Source organism: Phyllobates terribilis, unplaced genomic scaffold, assembly GCF_046119375.1.
Source record: "Phyllobates terribilis strain yellow unplaced genomic scaffold, ASM4611937v1 Scaffold_1__5_contigs__length_1240528914, whole genome shotgun sequence".
NCBI lineage: Eukaryota > Metazoa > Chordata > Amphibia > Anura > Dendrobatidae > Phyllobates > Phyllobates terribilis.
The window spans coordinates 391,550,607-391,577,156 of record NW_027362761.1 but is presented as its reverse complement, the minus strand read 5'-3'; the positions used below and the strand labels follow the sequence as shown (position 1 = coordinate 391,577,156).

Below are 26,550 nucleotides of genomic sequence, written 5' to 3'. Positions count from 1 at the left end.
AAAATAAAAAAATAAAGTTTATACTCACCTTCCGTTGTCCTCCCGGTGTTTTGTCTGCGCCGTCCGGTGTCTTGCATTGCTCGCGGTGGTGTGAAGGACCTGCGGTGACGTCATTATTTTTTATTTTAAATTCTTTTTTTTACAGGTTCTATGGTACCCAGGTCTGGAAGAGAGTTTCCTCTCCTCCAGACTTGGGTACCATCCGCACATAGAAACGCATAATATCCGTGTGTACAAATGTACTGACACGGATATTATGCGTTTCAATGCAAGTCAATGGCGGCGATTACTCTGCGTGTCCGCAAAATTAATGGACATGCTGCGGATTTTTGAGCGCAGCATGGGCATTGACATTGCGGCTTGTCATTGGGGACCATGGGGGGCGGATTACCAAGCGTTTATGCTGCGGAAATTCCACAGCATATACGCTTGTAAAACGCTACGTGGGCACATACCCTCAGGGTTCTGTTTCAAGTGCAGAGAGCATCATGAAGACCAAGGAACACACCAGGCAGGTCCGAGATAATGTTGTAGCGAAGTTTAAAGCCGGATTTGGACAAAAAAAAGATTTTTCCCAAGTTTTAAACATCTCAAGGAGCACTGTGCAAGCGATCATATTGAAATGGAAGAAGTATCAGACCACTGCAAATCTACCACGACCCAGCCGTCCCTCTAAACTTTCATCTCGAACAAGGAGAAGACTGATCAGAGATGCAGCCAAAAGGCCCATGATCACTCTGAATGAACTGCAGAGATCTACAGCTGAGGTGGGAGAGTCTGTCCATAGGACAACAATCAGTCGTACACTGCACAAATCTGGCCTTTATGGAAGAGTGGCAAGAAGAAAGCCATTTCTCAAAGATATCCATAAAAAGTCTCGTTTGAAGTTTGCCACAAGCCACCTGGGAGACACACTAAACATGTGGAATAAGGTGCTCTGGTCAGATGAAACCAAAATCGAACTTTTTGGCCACAATGCAAAACGATATGTTTGGCGTAAAAGCAACACAGCTCATCACCCTCAAAACACCATCCCCACTGTCAAACATGGTGGCGGCAGCATCATGGTTTGGACTTGCTTTTCTTCAGCAGGAACAGGGAAGATGTTTAAAATTGATGGGAAGATGGACGGAGCCAAATACAGGACCATTGTGGAAGAAAACCTGTTGGAGTTTGCAAAAGACCTGAGACTGGGACGGAGATTTATCTTCCAACAAGACAATGATCCCAAACATAAAGCAAAATCTACAATGGAATGGTTCAAAAATAAACGTATCCAGGTGTTAGAATGGCCAAGTCAAAGTCCAGACCTGAATCCAATCGAGAATCTGTAGAAAGAGCTAAAAACTGCTGTTCACAAACGCCCTCCATCCAACCTCACTGAGTTCGAGCTGTTTTGCAAGGAAGAATGGGCAAGAATTTCAGCCTCTCGATGTGCAAAACTGATGAGACATACCCCAAGCGACTTGCAGCAGTAATCGCAGCAAAAGTTGGCGCTACAAAGTATTAACTCAAGGGGGGCAAATAATATTGCACGCCCCACTTTTAAATTATGTTCCACTTCACGATTGTGTCCCACTTGTTGTTGATTCTTCCCCCAAAAATTTGAATTTTATATCTTTATTTTTGAAGCCAGAAATGTGGCAAAAGGTAGAAAAGTTCAAGGGGGCCAAATACTTTCACAATGCACTGTAACACAGTCTGATGATACAATGATAGGAGAGTATAGGTAGCGGCCACATCATACTTGTCCTAAGATATACAAATTGAGAAGTAGGAGGCGCTAGTAGGCTGGTCACTAGGTAGCAGCGAATTGGAGGACACAAAACCACTGTGTGTCGGTAGGTGGGGTAGCAGATAGTAGATCGTATTAATTCGCGCTTGGGTGATAAAGAAGGGGTAGAGGCTCAAGATGGAGGTAAAATGATTGGTCTTTATTTAAAGTAATATAATAAAATAAAATTAGTAAAAGAATATATAAAAAATATATCATAAAAGGTAGTTCCTGGGTGCAAAGCTGCAGTGCACACTGGGGTGCATATAGATAGGGGAAGGGTCACTTGGATGAGGTAGCGATGTTGAATTGGTAGGAGAGGGTCCTTGGTTTGGCTCAAAGGTAGAGGACCTGTGGAGAGAAGAGTAAAGGGATTTAGCTAGTAGGATGGAATATAGGAATTCAGTTTGGATCAGGGTTTGATAGTTACCTAATCTTGGGGTAAGAGGTGTATTGGATGGAGATTGCTGATTGCGTCTTGGCGAGTCTTGGAGTAGTGCCCTGTGGTACAGAGCAGAGGTTAGATATCTACCGTGGCCTGGGTGGAAGAGGTAGGTGATGCAGTTGGGGCTGGGCTTATGTTAGGGGGAATCTGGGTGGGATTCCTTTACCTTCGGCGTGCCGGGGTAAATGGTGGTATGGACCGTAACTGGCGATGTGGGTCTGGTATCTAATACGCCGTGGTGTCCCCGTTTACTTCGGGTGTAGCTTCGGGTATACCTGTGGTGGGAGGTATATAGTAAGTGAAATGGAGTAGTGGCCCCGGTGGGGGCTGGTGGTATTAGGTATGGTTACCTGGGTACATCTGGTAGAGTCCTGGTGGCGCCGGTATAGTTCCAGTAGGCAGCCTGTTAGTGGCGTAGGGGGGTCTGGTTAGTTTCACGACGTGGTGTCCCCGTATATCTTAGGTGTTGCTTAAAGTCCGCCTGTGGTAGGAGGTAAATAGTGAGCAGGGTATAGCAAGGTAAAGTAGAGCCCAGGTAGGGGGCTAAGGGTCTTTGGTAATGTTACCTGGGTATATCTGGTAGAGTCCTGGTGTACTAAGGTAGTTCTGTGTGGTCCTATGTTGCAACGGGTGCCAGGTAGAAGGAGAGCATGGAGGTAAGGCACGGAGCTCAGAAAGTAGTATAGATCACCTGGTGGTGTTTTAGGAACGTAGTTCTGAGGGGGGGTCAGACTGGTGGTCAGTGGGAGATCAGGCTGTGTTACTCCGTGGGGGTAAAGCAGCGCGCTGTATACTTACAGTTGTGGGGCAATCTGGTGTGAGTGCTCGGTGGGGTAGTTGTCCCAGGGTATGCTGCGTCCTCTGCAGGAAGCGCGCGCTCGTCATATCCGGAATAACGCGAGGTAGCGGCAGTCACCGGCCGGGACTCCGCTTTCGCCCCGGACACCAGAACCCCTGCCCACACCAGAGGACGCAGCATACCCTGGGACAACTACCCCACCGAGCACTCACACCAGATTGCCCCACAACTGTAAGTATACAGCGCGCTGCGTTACCCCCACTGAGTAACACAGCCTGACCTCCCACTGACCACCAGTCTGACCGCCCCTCAGAACTACGTTCCTAAAACACCACCAGGTGATCTATACTACGTTCTGAGCTCCGTGCCTTACCTTCATGCTCTCCTTCTACCTGGCACCCGTTGCAACATAGGACTAAACGGAACTACCTTGGTACCACCAGGACTCTACCAGATATACCCAGGTAACATTACCAAAGACCCTTAGCCCCCTACCTGGGCTCTACTTTACCTTGCTATACCCTGCTCACTATTTACCTCCTACCACAGGCGGACTTTAAGCAACACCTAAGATATACGGGGACACCACGTCATGAAACTAACCAGACCCCCCTACGCCACTAACAGGCTGCCTACTGGAACTACACCAGCGCCACCAGGACTCTACCAGACGTACCCAGGTAACCATACCTAACACCACCAGCCCCCACCGGGGCCACTACTCCATTTCACTCACTATATACCTCCCACCACAGGTATACCCGAAGCAACACCCGAAGTAAACGGGGACACCACGGCATATTAGATACCAGACTCCCCATTGCCAGTTACGGTCCATACCACCATTTACCCCGGCACGCCGAAGGTAAAGGAATCCCACCCAGATTCCCCCTAACATACGCCCAGCCCCAATTGCATCACCTACCTCTTCCACCTACCTTGCTATCCTCCAAAGGTTCACTTCTGAAGCAAGGAAAACCAGCAGACTAACCCCCTGGCACCCCCAAAGGAGCGCCAGCACCCTATACAGGTAACCTAGCCACAAATACCCACTAGCCCCCAGGCCACGGTAGATATCTAACCTCTGCTCTGTACCACAGGGCACTACTCCAAGACTCACCAAGACGAAATCAGCAATCTCCATCCAATACACCTCTTACCCCAAGATTAGGTAACTATCAAACCCTGATCCAAACTGAATTCCTATATTCCATCCTACTAGCTAAATCCCTTTACTCTTCTCTCCACAGGTCCTCTACCTTTGAGCCAAACCAAGGACCCTCTCCTACCAATTCAACATCGCTACCTCAACCAAGTGACCCTTCCCCTATCTATATGCACCCCAGTGTGCACTGCAGCTTTGCACCCAGGAACTACCTTTTATGATATATTTTTTATATATTCTTTTACTAATTTTATTTTATTATATTACTTTAAATAAAGACCAATCATTTTACCTCCATCTTGAGCCTCTACCCCTTTTTTATCACCCAAGCGTGAATTAATACTATCTACTATCCATTGTCCTAAGATATACAGTACAGACCAAAAGTTTGGACACACCTTCTCATCTAAAGATTTTTCTGTATTTTCATGACTATGAAAATTGTACATTCACACTGAAGGCATCAAAACTATTAATTAACACATGTGGAATTATATACTTAACAAAAAAGTGTGAAACAACTGAAAATATGTCTTATATTCTAGGTTCTTCAAAGTAGCCACCTTTTGCTTTGATGACTGCTTTGCACACTTTTGGCATTCTCTTGATGAGCTTCAAGAGGTAGTCACGGGAAATGGTCGTCCAACAATCTTGAAGGAGTTCCCAGAGATGCTTAGCACTTGTTGGCCCTTTTGCCTTCACTCTGCGGTCCAGCTCACCCCAAACCATCTTGATTGGGTTCAGGTCTGGTGACTGTGGAGGCCAGATCATCTGGCGTAGCACCCCATCACTCTCCTTCTTGGTCAAATAGCCCTTACACAGCCTGGAGGTGTGTTTGGGGTCATTGTCCTGTTGAAAAATAAATGATGGTCCAACTAAACGCAAACCGGATGGAATAGCATGCCGTTGCAAGATGCTGTGGTAGCCATGTTGGTTCAGTATGCCTTCAATTTTGAATAAATCCCTAACAGTGTCACCAGCAAAGCACCCCCACACCATCACACCTCCTCCTCCATGCTTCACGGTGGGAACCAGGCATGTAGAGTCCATCCGTTCACCTTTTCTGCGTCGCACAAAGACACGGTGGTTGGAACCAAAGATCTCAAATTTGGACTCATCAGACCAAAGCACAGATTTCCACTGGTCTAATGTCCATTCCTTGTGTTCTTTAGCCCAAACAAGTCTCTTCAAAGTTTGCCCAATTTTTCGCACTGACTGACCTTCATTTCTTAAAGTAATGATGGCCACCCGTTTTTCTTTACTTAGCTGCTTTTTTCTTGCCATAATACAAATTCTAACAGTCTATTCAGTAGGACTATCAGCTGTGTATCCACCAGACTTCTGCACAACACAACTGATGGTCCCAACCCCATTTATAAGGCAAGAAATCCCACTTATTAAACCTGACAGGGCACACCTGTGAAGTGAAAAACATTTGACTACCTCTTGAAGCTCATCAAGAGAATGCCAAGAGTGTGCAAAGCAATCATCAAAGCAAAAGGTGGCTACTTTGAAGAACCTAGAATATAAGACATATTTTCAGTTGTTTCACACTTTTTTGTAAAGTATATAATTCCACATGTGTTAATTCATAGTTTTGATGTCTTCAGTGTGAATGTACAATTTTCAAACTCATGAAAATACAGAAAAATCTTTAAATGAGAAGGTGTGTCCAAACTTTTGGTCTGTACTGTACATATGTTATTTGGACGATATATGAAATAAGGGATTAATACATTAAAAAATGGCTAGATAGCTGTTATACTGACCTCTGCGAATTTAAAGTGATATTCCTTTATATGATTTAATAAAAGTTATATTTTAGAGTCTTTAGTTTGGGGGTTCTTGTTGCCTGTAGCAGATAGTGTTTATAGTTGTTTACCCCACGTTGACCTTTGAACAGATTGTTTAGTATCTTACATCCCGACACAAGACCGGAGTCTACAAGGTTTCTGTGCACTTCTTAAAAGACGGACACGGTCGAGGAGTAAGCAGAGTCCATTTGAACTATATTGTGTCTCTGCAGTCAATGCTCCACTGGGAGGTTCCGCTTATATCCCTTTATTTTAGGGATTCAGACATGACCACCTCATCCTCTGCATAAAGGCCGTGTGAGCCTCTCTCTATAGTGAGTGCGCTGAGGCCATAGTGAGAAAAGCACAAAACACATTTGTTGGGAACGTTCGTGGTTACGAGGACAATCTTCTATTGCCTCCTGATGCGACACATTGGCCCCAGTATAGCGGGGTCATAGCTGCACCCAGTCAGCTCTGTTATATAAGGTAAACTGAAGCAGAGGGTCCCACTAACTATTATGGGGTCTGGGTTCTGTTATCTTTTTAAAAATGAAAAATTCTGCATACTGTGCTTTTTTTTTCATAAAGTAAGACTAGGTGCCCATGATGAAGAAGAGCAACGTTTTTGATACAGTACATCTGCACTGCACCCAACAGCACATCTGCACTGCGCCCAACAGCACATCTGCACTGTGTCCAACAGCACATCTGCACTGCGCCCAACAGCACATCTGCACTGTGTCCAACAAAACATCTGCACTGCGCCCAACAGCACATCTGCACTGTGTCCAAACCGCAGCTCTTCCTGATCATGGCCACATAGCCTTACACATAACAGACCCTCAGCCACTCTCATACACCAGCTGGGTCCTGGACACAGTACATATACTATACTTAATACAGTACTTTATACACAGTGAGTATATAGCCATTATAAGGGTGTTTGTGAGTGGCTGAGTTCATACTTGTGCTGATTTATGAGGTCCGTTATGTGTTGCTTAGGCTACGTCTCCATGATCAGGAACCAGCAGCGCTCCGGACGCAGCATATTATCGCTGCGTCCCAAAACTCTGCGTTCTAATGCTGCACTTGTTTCGTCAGTACATGCAGATCCATCGTATGTAATGACATTCAATTGGTCAAAATCCGCAGCACAGACTTGCGTCACGGCTACAGAAATTGACATGCTGCGGCTCGTAAGGCTGGGTGCCCACGATCTGTAATGGCAGCAGCGCAGGTGAGCTGCAACCAAAAACGCTGCTATTCCTGATCGTGGGCACGCAGTCTAAGGCTATGTTCACACATGTTGGGTTTTTCCAGCATATTTTTGCTGCAGATTTTTATGCAAATTTTCAGCTGCGTTTTGCAGTACCCACAAAGTCTATGAGAAACCAGAATTCTCTGTTCACACCATGTTTTTTTTGCTGTGTATTTTGTGGCTTGGTTGGGTTTTTGGAAAATAGAGCATGTCACTTCTTTCAGTGTTTTTTTTCACCCATAGGAAGTAATGGCTGGTGATAGTTTCAGCGTTTTTTCAGCTTTTTTGATGGCAAAATAGAATGGGGTTCTTTTTTTTCACAGAACTTTATGTACATGCATAGAGACAGAAGGACAGTGAAAAAACGCATCAAAACCTGCATTTTTGACACCGCTGATTTCCTGCCAGAGATCAGTTTAGCTGCAGATTTCTGAAGTAAAAAAACACATGTGGGTACATAGCCTAAGACAAAAAGCCGCAGCAGGCAGAATTATATAATTATAATTTCCACAGTGACCGGCCGCGTGGGCCTCCAGCATCACCACAGCTCCCGTGGCTGAGCGCACACTCACGGCTCCCACGCAGCAGACACGCCCCCGGCCTTGGAGCCGCTTTCTCCCCGCCTAGTCCGGGTTACGTGGCAGCGCTACCGTCAGCAGCAGCAGCAGCGGACATATTACATGCCGGCCCTGGGTGAGCGGTGACCGGCTGCCCAGTGATACAGCGCTACGGGCCCGGGCGGTGAGACGCGGAGCGGCCGGGGCAGGTGAGGAGAGTGTGACATGTGCCGGCGCCAGGAATGTCCCCGCGGCCACACATTCAGGAGCCGCCGCCTCATCACTGCTGCACAGAGGGCACTCGGCGGGGAGGACGCAGAACGTGGCAGCGCGGGGAATGCTGGGAAATGTAGGCAGCAGTGTGATGTGGGGGGCCGGGGGCTTATTACCGGGGTCGGGGGCTTGTAGCAGGAGCCAGTCAGCTGTTGGGGAGGAGGCAGGAACCAGCATGAGACATAAACAGTCCCCTGCTTCCCTAATGTGGGGGGAGAACCCTGTAATCTGTATGTCAGCACTTCTGATGTGATCCCTGTCAGCAAATCAGAGGCACAGAAAACAGTCACATGATAGGAACGCACCAGTGCTGTGGACCACTTTCATCCACTGGAAACAATGGCTGTCTGGATAGAACCCATAAGATTTTCAAAAGAAGTAATTCTCCTTGCAGTAGCAGCATGTACCAGCGGCATTAACACCTCGGGGATCAGCTTATGTCTTGGGAGGAGGATGTTTTCCATCCTGATAAACTGCAGTTATCTACGATCTGCAGATAAAATCCTCAGCAAACCTCGCCCCGATCTGTGCGACACTCTGCGGCAGATTATCACTGCGTGTTTCACCAGATTGTATATAGTCTCATCCACCCTGCTGGTTCTGGACTACGCAGCACATTTCCCACCTGTGAAATGCTCTGCAGACCCTGCTTGCGCCATAATGGGGTCAGGGGAGCGCCGTGATCTGTGACATAAAGCTACAAGGGCCGTCTTCACACCTCGACATTCATAGTCCTAGTACAGACCGGGATGTGTGGACCAATGTTATTCTATAGGGGCCATGAACATGTCTGATATTTTTTCCTCTGTCAGAGCCGGTCCAAAGTAAAAATCTCAGCATGTCCGGGTTGGATCTGATCTGTTCGCACTCGGCCATGCGAGTCAATGAGTGAGTGGAAATCACCAGACTGCACTTGGATGACATCTGAGTGTAGTCTGATATTCACGGACTGACAGAATGGAGAAGATGGAGACATTTTTTTCTCCATCTTCTTATCCAAGAGAATCAGATAACACAATGATCACAGTGATCAGACTCACACAGGTGATCAGCATACTCGGCCCAGTGAGAGATAATACGGTTGTGTGACCCTTGCCTTACGCAGATGTCAGGCGAGCGAATGAAAAATCGTCCGAGCATAATCCAGAAAACTCTGACACTTTGCATCCATATTGTCTTCCATGTGTCTGTATTTTATGTCCTTGTGATCCATTTTCATATATCTACATTAAAAATGTACAAGAGCAAATACATTTTTCTAGGTTAATAATGGAAATGTGTCTGTAAAATCGCGTGCTACACGGATGTTGACTATGAATGTCGAATGTATGAAGGAGCAGATTTAGGCCACGTTCACACTTTAACTATTTGTGAGTTTTTACATCAGTATTTGTAAGTGAAGTGGTGACGTGTTTCTATTAAACTTAACATGTGAACATGAGCTAAACTGGATATGACATGCCGTGTACAGCAGTTTTCATGATACAATTTGAGCCAGATTTCTATTACATCGGGTCTAGTAAATCTCCCCCCATGTTGTGATTTATCAAGAATATCCATATTGCCACCATGGCTGCTGTTATAACATTCACATGAGGCTCAGGACTTTCAAAGGAGTCTCTGACCCTTAAGAAAACCTTTCATGTGCCTCAAACATCTAAAGAGAGTTTATAGTTGGCAAGAGAAGTACTGTGTCTAGGTAAGGTACAATGATTATGTGCTGATCGCTTTTTACTTACAGAGCCCATCACAGAAAATGATGGAAGAGAGCGGCATAGAGACCACCCCTCCGAGCACTCCTCCGCCCAGCACCGCGGGGACATCACATGCAGCTGCTACGGCCATTGCCACCCCAGTTCCTCCAGGTAGAGTTGTGTGTTCCTGTGACTGGACGCTGTCCGGTAGACATAACTTACTAACTAATGCACTTATGTTTGCTGACCCGTGTCCTCATTGGGAGAATGCTACGTCTAGAAGTCATGCGTCTGAGTGTACGGATTTGTCATAAAACCATCAGTTGTGTGGACATCACAGGACTATTTTCGGCATATATGCTCTGTCGTCTAGGTCTCTGTATTTAGTTTTGGACCTTACGATGCTACTCAGTTTTCTTAAGAGTGTTCCAGCTATAAAAAATGGTTGCTTTCATTCCTCAGACAAGCTAAAAGTAATAGAAGAATGAACACTCATCCTCATTGCCCCCCACCCGCTCTCCCTCCTAAGGTCTCAATTTGGCATTTATCTTGTCCTCACTGGTCATGACGTATGAGAAATCTCCATAAATGCCTGTCCTGTCTATCCGTGACTGAACCCATCTCCAACCTCAGCCAATAAATGGCTTTACGACATTTCTGACCATTTAATGTATGTTTGTATATCAAGAGCAGGAAGTATAGATCAGCGGGGGGCCTGTGAGGGATCAGTTTCTGGTCTTCAATAGTGCAGTGGGGACCATGCTGATAAAAGCCGTTTCCCTGACCCCTGGTCCTGCTCCAGAACTGCCACTTTTACGGTCTCCTTCAGACATGAATTTATGACAATACAAAAAAACAAACCATGGAGTAACCATAAACCACCAACTAGAATAAAACATAGTCAATTATATTAATGAAAATACTTTAAAAATACATGACAAATTAAAATGAAGTTTCATACAAGAACAAAAGAAGATGGGGGATCCTATCCATATATCATATAACCCATAAGTATAAATATAGTTAGGGTAAAGCAAATTCAACAGTGCAGAGTGTATAACAAGGATGGGTTGTAAGCCATCAATATAATACACCATATATCATCACATCGATACTTATCAATTGTAATCAAGCAAAATAGACAGAAAGGAAAAGACATATATTACATTTCATACATTGTCCAAAGTCGTACCCAAAGCAATGTATGAAATGTAATATATGTCTTTTCCTTTCAATTGATATGTATTGATGTGATGATATATGGTGTATTATATGGCTTACAACCCATCCTTGTTATAGACTCTGCATTGTTGAATTTGCCGTGCCCTAACTATATTTATACTTATGGGTAATATGATGTATGGACAGGATCCCCCATCTTCCTTTCCTCCTGTATGAAACTTCACCTTAGTATGTCATGTATTTTCATTAATATAATTGACTATGTTTTATTCTAATTGGTGGTTTATGGTTACTCCATGGTTTGTTTTTCTGCTTTGAGATTTTGGGAGTATTCCACCCCTTATGCTTTTCTTCATTTGTGTAGGGGAACCTAATGATTTCTTTGGTTCTCAGCCATGGTCATATACGATGTGCTATTTGAATACTTGTCTATTAATTTATGACACTGTGACCACCAGTCACTTGACCTTGGTGGCCACTGATTGGCGGGGGGCTGGTAGTCATAATGTCATCAGTTTTGGTCCAGTGTGGAGCTTTGAATCTGGGCTGGAGCACCCTGGGGTAAGTATAGGTTGCTTTTCTCCTTTTATCAGCATGGCTTACCACTGTATATCTTTTTAAAAAAAGGAAGACACCCCTTTAAGCTATTTTATTCCCATAATACCTTTTTAAGCAAGCACAGTAAGGTCTGAAAGCAGAAACTTAGAATAGTTCTCACCTGTATATACTGTAGCAAAGCCAGGTAGGCTAGGGTTAAATCCTAGCTCAACAGGTTCTGATTAGATCACCTTGCTAGTCCTGCATATAATCAGGCTAGCTGTTCTTGTTAGTTAGGCTGCTGGGGGGGAAGCTGACCAGACTGGATGTGTCTTGGGGCTAAAGATAGAGACAGGACAGAATCCCTCTCTGAAAGGAGTCTGCACAGGCTATGTGCAGAGAACCACAAGTATCAGTGGTTGCTTTGGACAATAGCTGTTTTGTTTGACCGAGCTGGGGCTAGATCAGCCGTGCATGAGTAGCCAGGGTCTGTTCTGTTTAGTTAGCGCCTGGACAAGGCTAGGGATTTATGTTTGAGTTTGTTTTGGTGCTGTGCAATCTGTGAAAAGCAAAAACTGCACTGCTTGTGTGAACGCTTCCTAAGGCCTAATGCCTACGAGAGAGGGTGAATCCTACAATACATAATAATATTCAGTGATGTTTAGAAAACTGAGGGTTTCATAATATGACAAAACTATGGGCAAAATGCACTACTTTTACTCATGGTAGTGAAAGCTTACCTATGACAGGTGCAGCACAGACTATCCATAGCAAAGTGAATAAGTGGGAATGTCACGCAAACAACATAGGCGCAACGTTAACACCATAGTGTACCCCATAGGTTTGCTTAATGCCTGAATAGCTGTGTGTTACGTCAGTGATGCTTAAGGAAAAACACTGCTTGGGGACAGAGATAGCGACCAAACGCAGCACTGGATCGTGGGCGAGTGGTCCTGTCAGCCTTACACTGATATCTAAGGCCAGGTGTGATAACTGTACATGCACATCATACAACAGGTGATAACGCCTGATCTGCTGAAGGCTGTGTAGATCCACTAGGGACGCCACTCGCTACAGTAATACACTCGGCAGTGCAGAGAGCGTCCTCAGAAGAAAGGAGACAGGGAGAAGAACGCACCCGACCTCAGCGCACCTTCACACACCCCGGCAGCATCCATATGGTGCTCGCTGTGGGAAGCAAACTCTTAGCCACGCCAAGGGTGCATCGATGTTTGCATATGAAATATTAGTTATTTTCTCAGGTACTGTACCAGTAAGGGCTTGTGCACACGTTGCCGATTTGTCGCTTTTTTTCTATGCAGATGTGTCAGAAAACATGAAGTGTTTCCTTACGCCAGCAAAGTGAATGAGAATCCTGAAGTCTCCTGCACTTGTTGCTTATTTTTAACTTGCAGATTTAATTCTCCAGCATGTCAATTCTTTCAGCGTTTTTGTTGCAGATTTCACTCATACTAATAATGAGTGGGGAAAAAATCTGCATCAAAAGCACACGTATTATACGCTGCGTTTTTTCTACCATGAGATGCAGAAATGTCTGCACCAAATACTTAACACGTGCACATACCCTAAGGCTATGTTCACAAATCATGTTTTTTTCAGCGTTTTTTGATGCAGTTTTTTATGCAAATTTTCAGCTGCCTTTTGCAGTACCAGCAAAGTCAATGAGAATCAGAATTCTCTATTCACACATCATGGTTTTTTTATGTTCAGGATTTTGTGCTTTGCATGTTTTTTTTTGGAAAATAGAGCATGTCACTTCTTTCAGCATTTTTTCACCCATAGGAAGGGTGAAAAAATTCATCAAAATTTGTTTCAGCGTTTATGATGCCAAAATAGAATGGGGTTCTTTTCTTCACAGAAGTTTATTTAAATGCATAAAAAGAGACAGAAGGACAGTGAAAAAAAAACGCATAAAAAAAATCACCAAAACTGCAAGAAAAATCCTGAACAAAATGCCCTTGAAGATCAGGTTTCGTTGCATAAAATTGACGCCAAAAAAAACATGATGTGTGAACAAAGCCTTACAGGTGCAGTGCTAGCATGGTTGTATAGGGGCTAAGTCCCATACAACACTGTATAGCCCATTTAAAATACATTTTGGGGATGACGGATTGACTTTAAGTAAGTAGATAACTAATTGCTTGTGATTCTGATAAATGCACATCTGTTGTTGCCTTTCATTGACTGCATTATGATGAAACCACCATGGCCGTATAAGTTCTGACGTGTACTTTGTTTTCACTTTACAGTTTTATCAAGTCCACTGGCTGCTCCGACGATCCCATCTGCTCAGTCTTTTTCACCCCCTATTTTTTCTACCCCTCTTCCCCCTTCCACTGTTCCTCCCATGAGAACTTCTGCTCCTCTGCCGTTTACACCCCCACCTCTGGCCTCAGGGGGGCTGCTGCCGCCTCTTCACACGTCTGCACCTGCAGGTTTCAGCAGTCCGATGCCATCTTTCTCTTCTTCTGCATCTTTTCCTCCTCCTCCACCACTCGGCTCTACTCCTGCACCTGTCTTATCGGGACCACCTATGGGTCCTCCAGTCACAGGATTTTCCATGGCTTCCTCCTATGATATTACAAAGGGTCACGCGGGGCGAGCACCACAGACACCATTGATGCCTTCATACTCTGCACCCCCGGTCACAGGTTGTGTCTAATGTTTTGTCTTCTTACTCTCTTCCATTAGTAACAGCTTTCTGATGTGTCATTACAAGCATGTCTGGAGGAAATGTCGCTTATGTCTTTAATGCTCTTGTTTGCAGCTGCTTATGGATTATAATGGAGAATTCTCCTGTGAATTGATATCACAACTTTTTTTTAAAAAAATGTAGCCATGTTTTAGCCACCGTGTAGTAGTTTTTGATCTGTGGGATTTGTATCCAGAGACCACACTGATCACTCAGAGAAAAGGGGCACAAGTGTCCATCTGAACCTCGAGCGTGAGCAACGTCTATTTATGCTCTCAAAGTTAACACTCACAAGCTTTAAGGGCTTATTCACATGTTGCGTTTTGGGTATCATTTCAGTCACACAGGGCCTTTATCAAGCCAAAAAAAAAGCATTTGATAAAGGCCCTGCGTGGATGAAACATTGCTATTTTCTCTGTGTGTACACCGGTGTCAATAAAAAATTTTTTTGTGTAATGAAGATACCTGGTGCCTTTTAGTTTTTTGGAGCATGTGCAATTTTTACAGCCTAGTGAAGGGGCTGTACCAAGCCTGCATGGGATATGGAGTGGTGCATGAGATATACCTTGTATTAATGAAGATTGGGTATTCTTAAGGAATTAAGTATTTTAAAGGAATTGTCTGGTCTAAGAAGGAAAGTCTGCAGGCACTTTTTTCTACTGCAGAATGTTTAATTGTGAGAGTGTATAATGTGATTCCACAGCATTTCCGGGCAGGTGGGCAGTCACGTCACAAGATCAATACAATTTGCACATTTATGATCATGTGCCGACTAGACAATTCTCTTTTATTGAGAGAAGCTGGTGAGACTTGTCAGCACGTAATCGCCTACCTCCGCATGACATATACAAAAACTGTGACAATGTCCACATCACACACTGTCACGATTCGGTAGTCTGCAAGCGTTCTCTATATAATTTTTATTCTGAGACCAGAAAACCCCTTTAATAAGTTTTACACCACATTTCTGGACTTTTTGTTACTCTGGACAACCCCTTTAATCCATGTATGTAGATACACAATCTTAAAATAATAGGAAATACTTTATATTCTTTCTTTCTTTATTTTATTTCCAAGACATAAGTGCTTTGGTGTTTTCCACGAACATTAGAGATAATAACTTTATTCCCTAATGTAGGAGGATCAGGTGCTGTCACTAAGTCATATGTGGCGTACAGCAGTTGCTTCATGTGGGTCATGTAGAGACTTGTCACACCCATCCGAGTCAGCCTTATGCCTCATCTTTTCTTAAGCTCATATACATCACACTTTCTTGAGTTGATCTATTAGCCACCACATATAATAGGTGTCTATATCTTGTGCACACGAGTCGCAGGGAAGACTGCATTGAATGAGTGACTGAAGCCTTGGAGTTGGGTACAGTGATGCGCACAGAGGAGTTTCCGGTTACTCAATCTACTAGTCAATATACTAGGGCGTTATATATATTATAATGAACATGCATGTCCTTGTAATAAGTTTATTACTGACCTAAAAATATTCAAATTGGCTACATCTTTGCTTTCTTAATTTTCCTGCTTAGATTATACAGCACCCTAATTCAGTTTTCTGCAGTTTACAAAGCACCTTTTTATAAGACATCAGCCAAAACTTATTGGTCTTTTTGTTCCTTTTTCTAGTTTTACCAAATGCTGTTCCCCAACTTGCTCCTGTCGCCCCCGGTGTATCGGGCTCGTCCATTACATTCCCGGAGGAGCCTGATGACCCCAGGGTGTTCGCAGTCCACAACGACCCACCTGCTGGAGGCATCTGGGGCTTCATTAAGGTAAGTAAGATGCGACAGCTTAAACCCCCCCCTCCTGCTGCAGCCTGTGGTCCTTTTTTGCTACTGCTTTTTCTTTGCAGCTTTCCAGGAGCCAGAACTCTTTAATTTTCCATTGACATATCCGTGTGCTGGCTTCTATAGAAGTAGGATTAGCTCATTTTTTTTTGCCACCATATAATGTATTAAACGACTTAGAAAGTATGGTTGAATGGAAAACAGCCATTGCTTCTTTTGTCGGTTTTTAGGTTTCATTTCTGCAGAGTACTCTGTGCTGAAAACCTTGCATGTCAACTATCCTGCGGATCAAATTACAATACCAAATGTATACCTTTTTTTAATTTTTTTTATCTAACTATTTTCACAGTCGATCGCAGCATTGCGATGGCAAGGGGGAAGGTGATCGGTATACTCACCTCTCCTGCCGGCGTCCAGCGATGTCTGCGGCGGCTTCCGGATGTTGCCATGATGACCCGATGTTGGCATGACAACATCCGGGTCACCAGGAGGCAGGACGTTAGTTTGGTCATGCGCAGTGCGCGACCAAAGTAATGTCTCCCCTGTGTGCAGCGCTGAAAGGCTGCATGACAAAGGGAGCTGCTGCTCTCTATGCCATGCAGCCGATCAGGCTGCAAAAAGTGAAAGTCCCATAGTGGGACAATGTGTAAAAGTAAAAAAAAAAAGTAGAAAAGTAAAAAAAAAAAAAAATTTTTGTAAAAATATAAAAAAAATAAATAATCCCCAAAAAATAAAAATATTTATTTATTATGAAAAAAAAAATACCAATAAAAGTACACATATTTGGTATCGCTGCGTCCGGAACGACCTGACCTATAAAACTGTCCCACTAGTTAACCCCTTTAGTGAACATGGTAAAAAAATAAAATAAAAAATGAAGCAAAAACAATGCTTTATCATCATACCGCCAAACAAAAAATGGAATAACAAGCGATCAAAAAGAAGAATGTAAATAAAAATGGTACCGCTGAAAACGTCATCTTGTCCCGCAAAAAACAAGCCACCATACAGCTCCATCAGCCGAAAAAAAAAAAGTTATAGCTCTCAGAATAAAGCGATACAAAAAAATTTTTTTTTCTAGAAAATCGTTTTTATTGTCTAAAAGCGGCAAAACATAAAAAAACTATATAAATGCGGTACCGCTGTAAATGCACTGACCCGAAGAATAACGCTGCCTTATCAATTTTACCACACGTGGAACGGCATTAAAAAAAACGCAAAAAAACAATTCCTGAATTGTTGGTTTTTGTTTATTCTGCCTCCCAAAAATCAGAATTGAAAGCGATTAAAAAATGTCACATGCCCGAAAATGCTACCAATAAAAACGTCAACTTGTCCCGCAAAAAACAAGCCATCACATGACTGTCGGCCAATATATGGAAAAATTATAGCTCTCAAAATATGGTGATGCAAACACTAGTCTTTGCAAAAAAGGGTCTTCTAGTGTGTGACAGCTGTCAGTCATAAAAACCCGATATGAATCTGGTATTGCTGTAATCACACCGACCCGAAGAATAAAGTAGTCTAATCACTTATACCACACGAGGAATGGTGTAAAAAAAAAATAAACTCTAGGGTTACTGTTGTGCTAGGGTTAGGGTTGGGGTTGTATTAGGGTTGGGGTTAGGGTTAGGGTCATGGTAGGGTGTTTTTTTTTCAAAAGTAAAGAAAAAAAAATGACAATATGGCGACCAGTGTTGAGCGTAAGTGCTCGCTACTTGAGTTTGCATCGGGTACTCGGGTATGCACTGAGTATCGCGGGTGCTCGAGTGACATGCTTGAGTCTCTGCCCCATATGCTTCGAGGCCAAAAAAAACGTTGCTGGGAACGCCTGCCATGCACGAGCGATCCCCGCATGTTTTTTTTTGGGTGTCCAACAACCGTGAAACATGCGGGCGGGGACTCGAGCATGTCATTCGAGCATGCATGATACATGGTGCATACCCGAGCACCCGATGCAAACTCAAGTAGCGAGCACTTGCGCTCAAGACTAATGACAACTTATTCAATATAATGACCTAATGTTATCAAATTCTGTCGTTCCTTTGGGTTCAAAATGTACACTATACCCCTTGATAAAATTCTTGAGGGGTCTAGTTTCCAAAATGGGGTCACTTGTGGGGGGTTTCCACTATTTCGGCACATCAGGGGCTCCCGAAATGTGACATGGCGTCCGCTCTTGATTCCAGGCAATTTTGCGATCAAAAAGTCACACAGTGCTCCTTCCCTTCTGAACCCTGACGTTCACGCAAACAGTGTATTTTCCCCACATATGGAGTATTGGCGTACTCAGGAGAAATTGCACAACAGTTTTTAGGTTCCATTTTTTCCTCTTACCCTTGTGAAACTAAAAAAATTGGGGCAAAAAGATAATTTTTGTGGAAAAAGTTAGATTTTTTTTTATTTTCACGGCTTCATGTTCTAAACTTCTGTGAAGCACCTGGGGATAAAGGGTGCTCACCACACATCTAGATAAGTTCCCTCAGGGATCTAGTTTCCAAAATGGTGTCACTTGTGGGGGTTTCCACTGTTTGGGCACATCATGGGCAGATCCGCTAATTATTCAAGCAAATTTTACATTCAAAAAGTAAAATGGTGCTCCTTCCCTTCCGAACCCTGCCGTGCGCCCAAATAGTGGTTTTCCCCCACTTATGGGGTATCTGCTTACTCAGGAAAAATTGCACAACAAGTTGCATGGTGCAGTTTCTCCTGTTACCCTTATGAAAATGCAAAACTGGGGGCTGAAAAACATTATTGTGGGGAAAATGTGAACATTTTATTTTCACGGCTCCATGTTATAAACTTCTGTGAAGTACCTGGGGGTTAAAGATGATCATCACACATCTAGATAAGTTCCCTGAGGGGTCTAGTTTCCAAAATGGTGTCACTTGTGGGGGTTTCCACTGTTTAGGCACATCAGGGGCTCTCCAAACGCAACATGGCGTCCGCTAATTATTCAAGCAAATTTTACATTCAAAAAGTCAAATGACGCTCCTTCCCTTCTGAGCCCTGCTGTGCACCCAAACAGTGTTTTTTCCCCACTTATGGGGTATCTGCGTACTAAGGGGAAATTGCACAACAAATTTTGGGGTCTATTTTTTCCTGTTACCCCTGCAAAAATAAAAAGATTGGGGTCTAAAGTAACATTTTGTGAAAAAAGTTAAATGTTCATTTTTTTTCTTCCCCATTCCAAAAATTCCTGTGAAGCACGTGAAGGGTTAATAAACTTCTTGAATGTGGTTTTGAGCACCTTGAGGGGTGCAGTTTTTAGAATGGTGTCACTTTTGTGTGTTTTCTGTCATAAAGGCCCCTCAAAGTCACTTCAAATGTGATGTGGTCCCTAAAAAAATGGTTTTGTAAATTTTGTTGGAAAAATGAGAAATCGCTGGTCAACTTTTAACCCTTATAGCGCACTAATAAAAAAAAAAATTGGTTCCAAATTGTGCTGATGTAAAGTAGACATGTGGGAAATGTTATGTAATTACTATTTTGTGTAACATATCTCTTTGATTTAACAGAATAAAAATTAACATTTTGAAAATTGTGAAATTTTCAAAATTTTCGCCAAATTTCCAATGTTTTCACAAATAAACGCAAGTGATATCGAAGAAATTTTACCACTATCATGAAGTACAATATGTCACAAAAAAACAGTCTCAGAATCAGGGGGATCCGTTGAAGTGTTCCAGAGTAATTACCTCATAAAGTGACAGTGGTCAGAATTGTAAAAATTGGCCTGGTCATTAACGTGCAAACCACCCTCGGGGGTAAAGGGGTTAATATCACATGGTCATAAGTATTCAGACCCTTTGCTCATATTTAAGTCACATGCTGCCCATTTCCTTGTGATCCTCCTTGAGATGGTTCTACTCCTTCATTGGAGTCCAGCTGTGTTTAATTAAACTGATAGGACTTGATTTGGAAAGGCACACACCTGTCTATGTAAGGGTATGTGCACACGATGCTGAAATGAAGCAGAAAATTTCTGCATCATTTCTGCATCTCCCTGGCAGAAAAAACGCATGCAGATTGTGCATGCGTTTTTCCTGCGGAATACATGCGGATTCACATGCGTTTCCGCATGTGGATTGACAAGCTCTTTCCAGGCGATTTTAGCATCACCTGGAAAGTGCTTGACAACTTGGTCACACTATATAAATCCATGCAAACAGCATGGATTTATATAGTGTGACCCGAGAGAGTGTATATACTTGGCTCCGATGGCCCGCGCTGTCCTGCTCAATCCGTTCTCCCGGCTGCCGGCAACTTTGAATTGAAAGACCTGCCGACATCAGCGTCACGTGACCCGTCACATGACTCTGACGTCACCGCAGGTCCTTTAACTCACTGCAAGTGCCGGGAAGCAAGCAGGAGCGCTGCGCGGGCCGACAGAAGGTAAGTATACATTTATTTTTTATTTTATTCTTGTTTTACAGCTTTTTTAATGGTACCTGGGTGTGGAGGAGACTCTCCTCTCCTCTACACCCGGGTACCATCCGCACATTAGAACGCGCCAATAGCGCAAGTACAAATGCAGCCTTGCGGAATTGGCGCGTTCTAATGCAAGTCAATGGCGGCGAAAACGCCGCATTTACGCAAAATTAATTGACATGCTGCGGATTTTTGAGCGCAGCGTTTACGCTGCAGAAAAATCCGCATCATGGGCACAGCACATGCGGATTTCAATTGGGGAACATTGCTGCCCTTCTACCATGCGTTTTTAATGCGTTTACGCAACTGCAAAAACGCCGCGGAAACGCATTAAATACACATCGTGTGAACTCAGACTAAGACCTCACAGCTCACAGTGCATGTCAGACCAAATGAGAATTATGAGCTCAAAGGAACCGCCCAAGGAGCTCAGAGACAGAATTGTGGCAAGGCACAGATCTGGCCAAGGTTACAAAAGAATTTCTGCATTACTCAAGGTTCCTAAGAGCACAGTGGCCTCCATAATCCTTAAATGGAAGAAGTTTGGGACGACCAGAAGTCTTCCTAGACCTGGCCATCCAGCCAAACTGAGCAATCATGGGAGAAGAGCCTTAGTGAGAAGAGCTAAAGAAGAACCCCAAGATCACTGTGGCTGAGGTCCAGAGATGCAGTAGGGAAATGGGAGAAAGTTCCACAAAGTCAACTATCACTGCAGCCCTCCACCAGTCGGGCCTTTATGGCAGAGTGGCCCAACGGAAACTTCTCCTCAGTGCAAGACATATGAAAGCCCTCGTAGAGTTTGCTCCAAAACACATGAAGGACTCCCAGACTATGAGAAGTAAGATTCTGTGGTCTGATGAGACAAAGAGAGAACTTTTTGGTGATAATTCTAAGCGGTATGTGTGGAGAAAACCAGGCACTGCTCATCACCTGCCCAATACAATCGCAACAGTGAAACTTGGTGGTGGCAGCATCATGCTATGAGGGTGTTTTTCAGCTGCAGGGACAGGACGACTGGTTGCAATTAAAGGAAACATTAATGTGACGAAATACAGAGATATCCTGGATGAAAACCTCTTTCAGAGTGCTCTGGACCTCAGACTTGGCCGAAGGTTCACCTTCCAACAAGACAATGACCCTAAGCTCACAGCTAAAATAACAAAGGAGTGGCTTCAGAACAACTCTGTGACCATTCTTGACTGGCCCAGCCAGAGCCCTGACCTAAACCCAATAGAGCATCTCTGGAGAGACCTGAAAATGGCTGTCCACCAACGTTCACCATCCAACCTGACGGAACTGGAGAGGATCTGCAAGGAAGAATGGCAGAGGATCCCCAAATCCAGGTGTGGAAAACTTGTTGCATCATTCCCAAGAAGACTCATGGCTGTACTAGATCAAAAGGGTGCTTCTACTCAATACTGAGCAAAGGGTCTGAATACTTATGACCATGTGATATTTCAGTTTTTCTTTTTTAACAAATTTGCAAAAATGTCTACATTTCTGTTTTTTTCAGTCAAGATGGGGTGCTGAGTGTACTTTAATGAGAAAAAAATGAACTTTTTAGAATTTACCAAATGGCTGCAATGAAACAAAGAGTGAAACATTTAAAGAGGTCTGAACACTTTCCGTACTCACTGTAACTCAGCTCTGCTGTATCATTACAAACACTTCCCGATTTCATCTCACGGCAGTCAATCATTGCGAGAGGAAATCTGGAGTCTGTGGTTGCGCATTGTTTTCTTTAAGCTTCACATCTACAGTTTTTTTTTTCAACACTGGAGTGGCACTTTAAATCTAAGCCCCTTGCCTCCGGTCATATAGTCGCCATCCGGCGTCTTCATAGTTTTTTCGGTGCCGCTCTGGTCCCCCCACGCCATCTTGTGACAGTAGCTTCTGAGCGTCTGGGAGCCAGAAACTGCCTCACACGCTCTCAATACAAGTCTATATAAGAGCCAGAATGAGGATCTTTATAGACTTGACTTGAAAAGTAATGTCTGGCTCACTCCATAAAACACTGGAGCTGCTTGCTGGTCACTTTTCGCTGAAGACCAATGGGAGTGATGCCGGAAACGGATGAAGGAGGCGTAAGGTGAGTATCAGATAGGGGGCAGGGGAATTATATTTAAAGCACCATTCCAGCAGTGCAATAAAAAAAAAAACGCCGAAGTGGTGCTTTGAATAGAAAGGTCAGTCACAGACTGGTGCTAGGTACTTTTTAGAAGGAAAGTACAGGGTGTTGCAGAATACAAGCACTTAGATTTACATAAAATGTATGAGTGGATGGGTCACTTTCTCTTATGGCTACAGATATTTGAGATCTATTAGAATTGTTCTGATCAGCATCTGGTCTATATCAATAGAATTACGCATGCCATGTGTTTTTCCGCTCCTTGTAATGCATAAAGATAAGGGGGTGAGGGGATTCATTGAACTATTGGACATTATTTTCTATTTAATCTTTTGTTGTTTTTTTTTTTTTTTGCTTTTTTTCACTATTTTGATTGTTTACTGATTTTCTATAAACTAGAAAACAAACCTTAAACTCAACCATTTTAATGTAGGGAGTTGCTGGGAATCCTGTGGTGAAATCTGTGCTGGATAAAACCAAACACTCAGTGGAAAGTGTGATCACTACTCTGGATCCTGGCATGGCTCCATATATTCGTAAGTAATGAAATATCAAATCTATTATGTAAATGTTGATTTTCACTTTACTTTTGGGTGATGAAGATGATGATGGACAGAACTCCATGTAAGCCTTGTTTTTTTAGCTGCATGATTTGTCTGGTCTTATTCATTGGAGGCTTGTCTCCGTCTGTGGAGGCCAAGTGACAAAACAGAGATTATTTGAAACCAGGGCTGTGGAGTCAGTAAACCTAACCACCGACTCCAACTCCGACTCCTCTATTTCCATGACACCGACTTCAACTCCGCAGCCCTGGTAGGAGGAGCTTCACTACTGAGCGTGTACATAAAGTGCAGCACAGATTCATCTCTACTAAAAGCCGAGATCCTTAGATCAGGAACAGAACAGACATTTATAGGACAGTTCATAACTCTCCCAAATTCTTATGAAAACATTTACAACATGGCTGTGGAGTCTGAGTCGTGGAGCTGGAGCACATTTTGGTGGAGTCGGTATAAAATGGACCGACTCCGACTCCTAAAACAGTAGTTCAATGCTGTTTGTGGTAAATATTTTTTTTATAAGAGTTTGAGAAAGTCATGAAATGTCTTTATAAATGTCTGTCCTATTCCTGATCTAAGGGTCTAAACTTTTAGCTGAGAAAAATGTGTCCTACCGTAAATTTATCACTTAAACATGAGCCATGTATGCGGGAGTTGGAGTCGGAGTTGGAATCGGTGTCATGGAAATTGAGGAGTCGGAGTCGAAGGTTTGGCTTACCGACTCCACAGCCCTGATTTACAGCACATCCTGCATTGTTCTACTGTACCCAATTTATTATATATTTTAGGAGTCTGAGTTGGTCCAATTCATACCGACTCCACCAAAATGGACACAGACTTCAACTCCACAGTTCTGTTGGAAACTGGAGAAAAAAGTAATAATGTCATTGAATATCAGTATGTACATGCTCGATCATATGTGTCTTATTTCTATAGGATCTGGAGGAGAACTTGACCTAGTGGTAACATCAAAGAAAGAAGTGAAGGTTGCTGCTGTGCGAGATGCTTTCCAAGAAGTTTTCGGCATGGCACTTGTTACAGGAGAAGACGGACAGTCAAACATTGCTCCACAGCCTGTTGGTTATGCTGCGGGCCTGAAGGTAATTTATTTTATTGTAGACACTCTATAAAAAGTACTGGCTGTAATACCCCACAGTGGTGGAAACATCTCTAAACGTGTTGTCTACAAGCCCAATTGCTCCTAGTAGCAGGTCTTATAAGGTGGCTTATTTGCTGGGCTCAGTGGAGGGGATTGATATTGGCTCCTGTACAATCTATTAATAAAAAAATAATACATGTCTAATAGGTTCAAGTATCATTCTAGCACCTTAAATGTAATGCCTACTGCCTCCAGGGCGCTCAGGAAAGGATCGATAGCCTGCGTCGGAGTGGAGTGATCCATGAGAAGCAACCTGCTGTGTCAGTGGAAAATTTCATTGCTGAGCTTCTGCCAGACAAGTAAGCAATGGCTATATAGGTAGAATAACCTCCTTCTGCTCGTGTCTCCATTTAAATCTCTGCTATTCATGTTAGTCACATATATAAGATTATACTCCAGGTCGGGATCCTATGGCACAGGTAAGCGAGGCACTAAATGTGCTCATAGATCATATTGTTATGCTTGTTTCAGATGGTTCGACATTGGCTGTATGATTGTGGATGACCCGGTCCATGGCATACGTTTAGAAGTCTTCACACAAGCCACACCTGTGCCTTTAGAGTATGTACAACAGGTATGTCAATTTTCTTTTTTCCAGACACATCTGAAAGTAAGAGAAATTGTTTTCTATGAAGACTTCCAAAGAATTTCCTTTATGTCTGGTTGCATGTACACTCATGTTCTAGTGATCTGTGATATTCTTAATTGTCTCACAGTTTATTCTAAAGCTATTTAGCTGTGTGATGACACTTTTATGGGCAGTTAAAGGGGTTGCGTTATGTCTGGAAATGGTTAAAATTGCAAAGTGCTTGTAAAAACAAACAACTTTGTAATTTACTTCTTATTACAGATCCTCTCCAGTCTCAAGAATGGAGGGATTTTTATTTTATATGGTTTGCAGCTTGGTGTCTGGGTATCTGGTCACCTCCGCAGTAGATGGTTTCCTAGGAGCATCCCCTTGCATGGTGTTTGCTGCACAGCTTTTAAGTGCTGCTCTCAATTTGGCTGGATCCGGCCAGCGTCAGTGCCACAGCGCTTCTCCAATTGTACACAGGCAAATCTATTTGTTAGTAGTATTGTGGAGTGTGCGGTTTGGACCAGTGACTCAGCCATGTTGTCTGCCTGAGCTGCCCAAATTCAGGAGCGCATCACCCCCAGGAAAAGAGGAGGCTGGGGGGCCAGTGCGCTCCTGAAGAACAAACATAAGATAAGTACAACTGTTAAATGACTCTACCTATCCAGAATGCATGTCCAAAAGTCATCTTTTAGCAGACTCCTTGCTGTTCGGATAACATGTTTAGTTCTGATATAAATCTCCATCCATCATTTTTGGTTAGAAATATCATACGGGTAAAACTGGTGCCAGGTAACATAGGGGAGTGGGCTCATTTTCCCTGTGCAAACACTGATGAATTGGTAATAAGGGATGCATCAGTATTCACTCTGATATTGGAAGTTTCATTATAGGCAGCATTTTTCAAATCTTGATGTGTAGCTTGTCTGTTCTGCCTTTACTTGTTATCTATCTATCTACAAACAAAAGAATGCAGCAGCACATTGTATAAGCTAAGATGTATGCAAATATTGAATATATGAAATTTGGACTGCATTACTACTATATAGAATATACTTACAAAATGAAGGTACTTAGTGCAGAAAATGGTCAATTCATGAGAGCCCACTAGTCATAACAAGGCGTACCTTTTTTTTACGATGGGACCCTAAACCTAATAATGATCAGACATGCCTCTCTTGGACGAAATTACTACAAATTTAAAGGGTCCAGCACTAATTAAAAATAGCTTTAGGCTGATGGCACTCTTCCTATCTATCTATCTATCTATCTATCTATCTATCTATCTATCTATCTATCTATCTATCTATCTATCTAAACCAAGGGTGTACAACCCTCGGCTTACAATGTCATTTTGTGCGGCCCCCAATCTCCTGTATGCATTAGTTTCCATGTCAAAGGGAAAGAAGAGTATCAGGCTATGTGCCCACGATGCAGAAATGGTGCATATTTTTTCCGCTTCTCCCTGGCAGGAAAAACGCATGCGGTTTTTACATGCGTTTTTCCCGCCAGGTAGAAGCGTTTGTCAAGCTTTTTTGCATGCATTTCTGCATGCGGGTTGACAAGCGCTTTCCAAGCGATTTTAGCATCACTTGGAAAAGTGCTTGACAACTTGTTCACACTATATAAATCCATGCAACCGGCATGGATTTATAGTAGTGTGACCAAGTTAGTTAAAAAAAAAAAAAAGAATAAGAATGGTAA

The 26,550-nt window shown here is 43.3% G+C and overlaps 1 protein-coding gene across 1 annotated transcript in view; it reads left to right on the top strand.

The window, feature by feature from the left end:
* The first annotated feature begins 7,835 nt into the window (after positions 1-7,835).
* The window catches only part of PRRC1 (proline rich coiled-coil 1), a 28,676-nt gene continuing 9,961 nt past the window's right edge, over positions 7,836-26,550 (top strand). The window contains exons 1-8 of the mRNA XM_073676593.1: positions 7,836-8,003; positions 9,809-9,932; positions 13,751-14,152; positions 15,834-15,979; positions 22,987-23,089; positions 24,050-24,213; positions 24,468-24,571; positions 24,744-24,846. Coding sequence (XP_073532694.1) covers positions 9,824-9,932; positions 13,751-14,152; positions 15,834-15,979; positions 22,987-23,089; positions 24,050-24,213; positions 24,468-24,571; positions 24,744-24,846 — 1,131 coding nt within the window. The 5' untranslated portion in view covers positions 7,836-8,003; positions 9,809-9,823. The remainder of the gene's footprint in view (positions 8,004-9,808; positions 9,933-13,750; positions 14,153-15,833; positions 15,980-22,986; positions 23,090-24,049; positions 24,214-24,467; positions 24,572-24,743; positions 24,847-26,550) is intronic.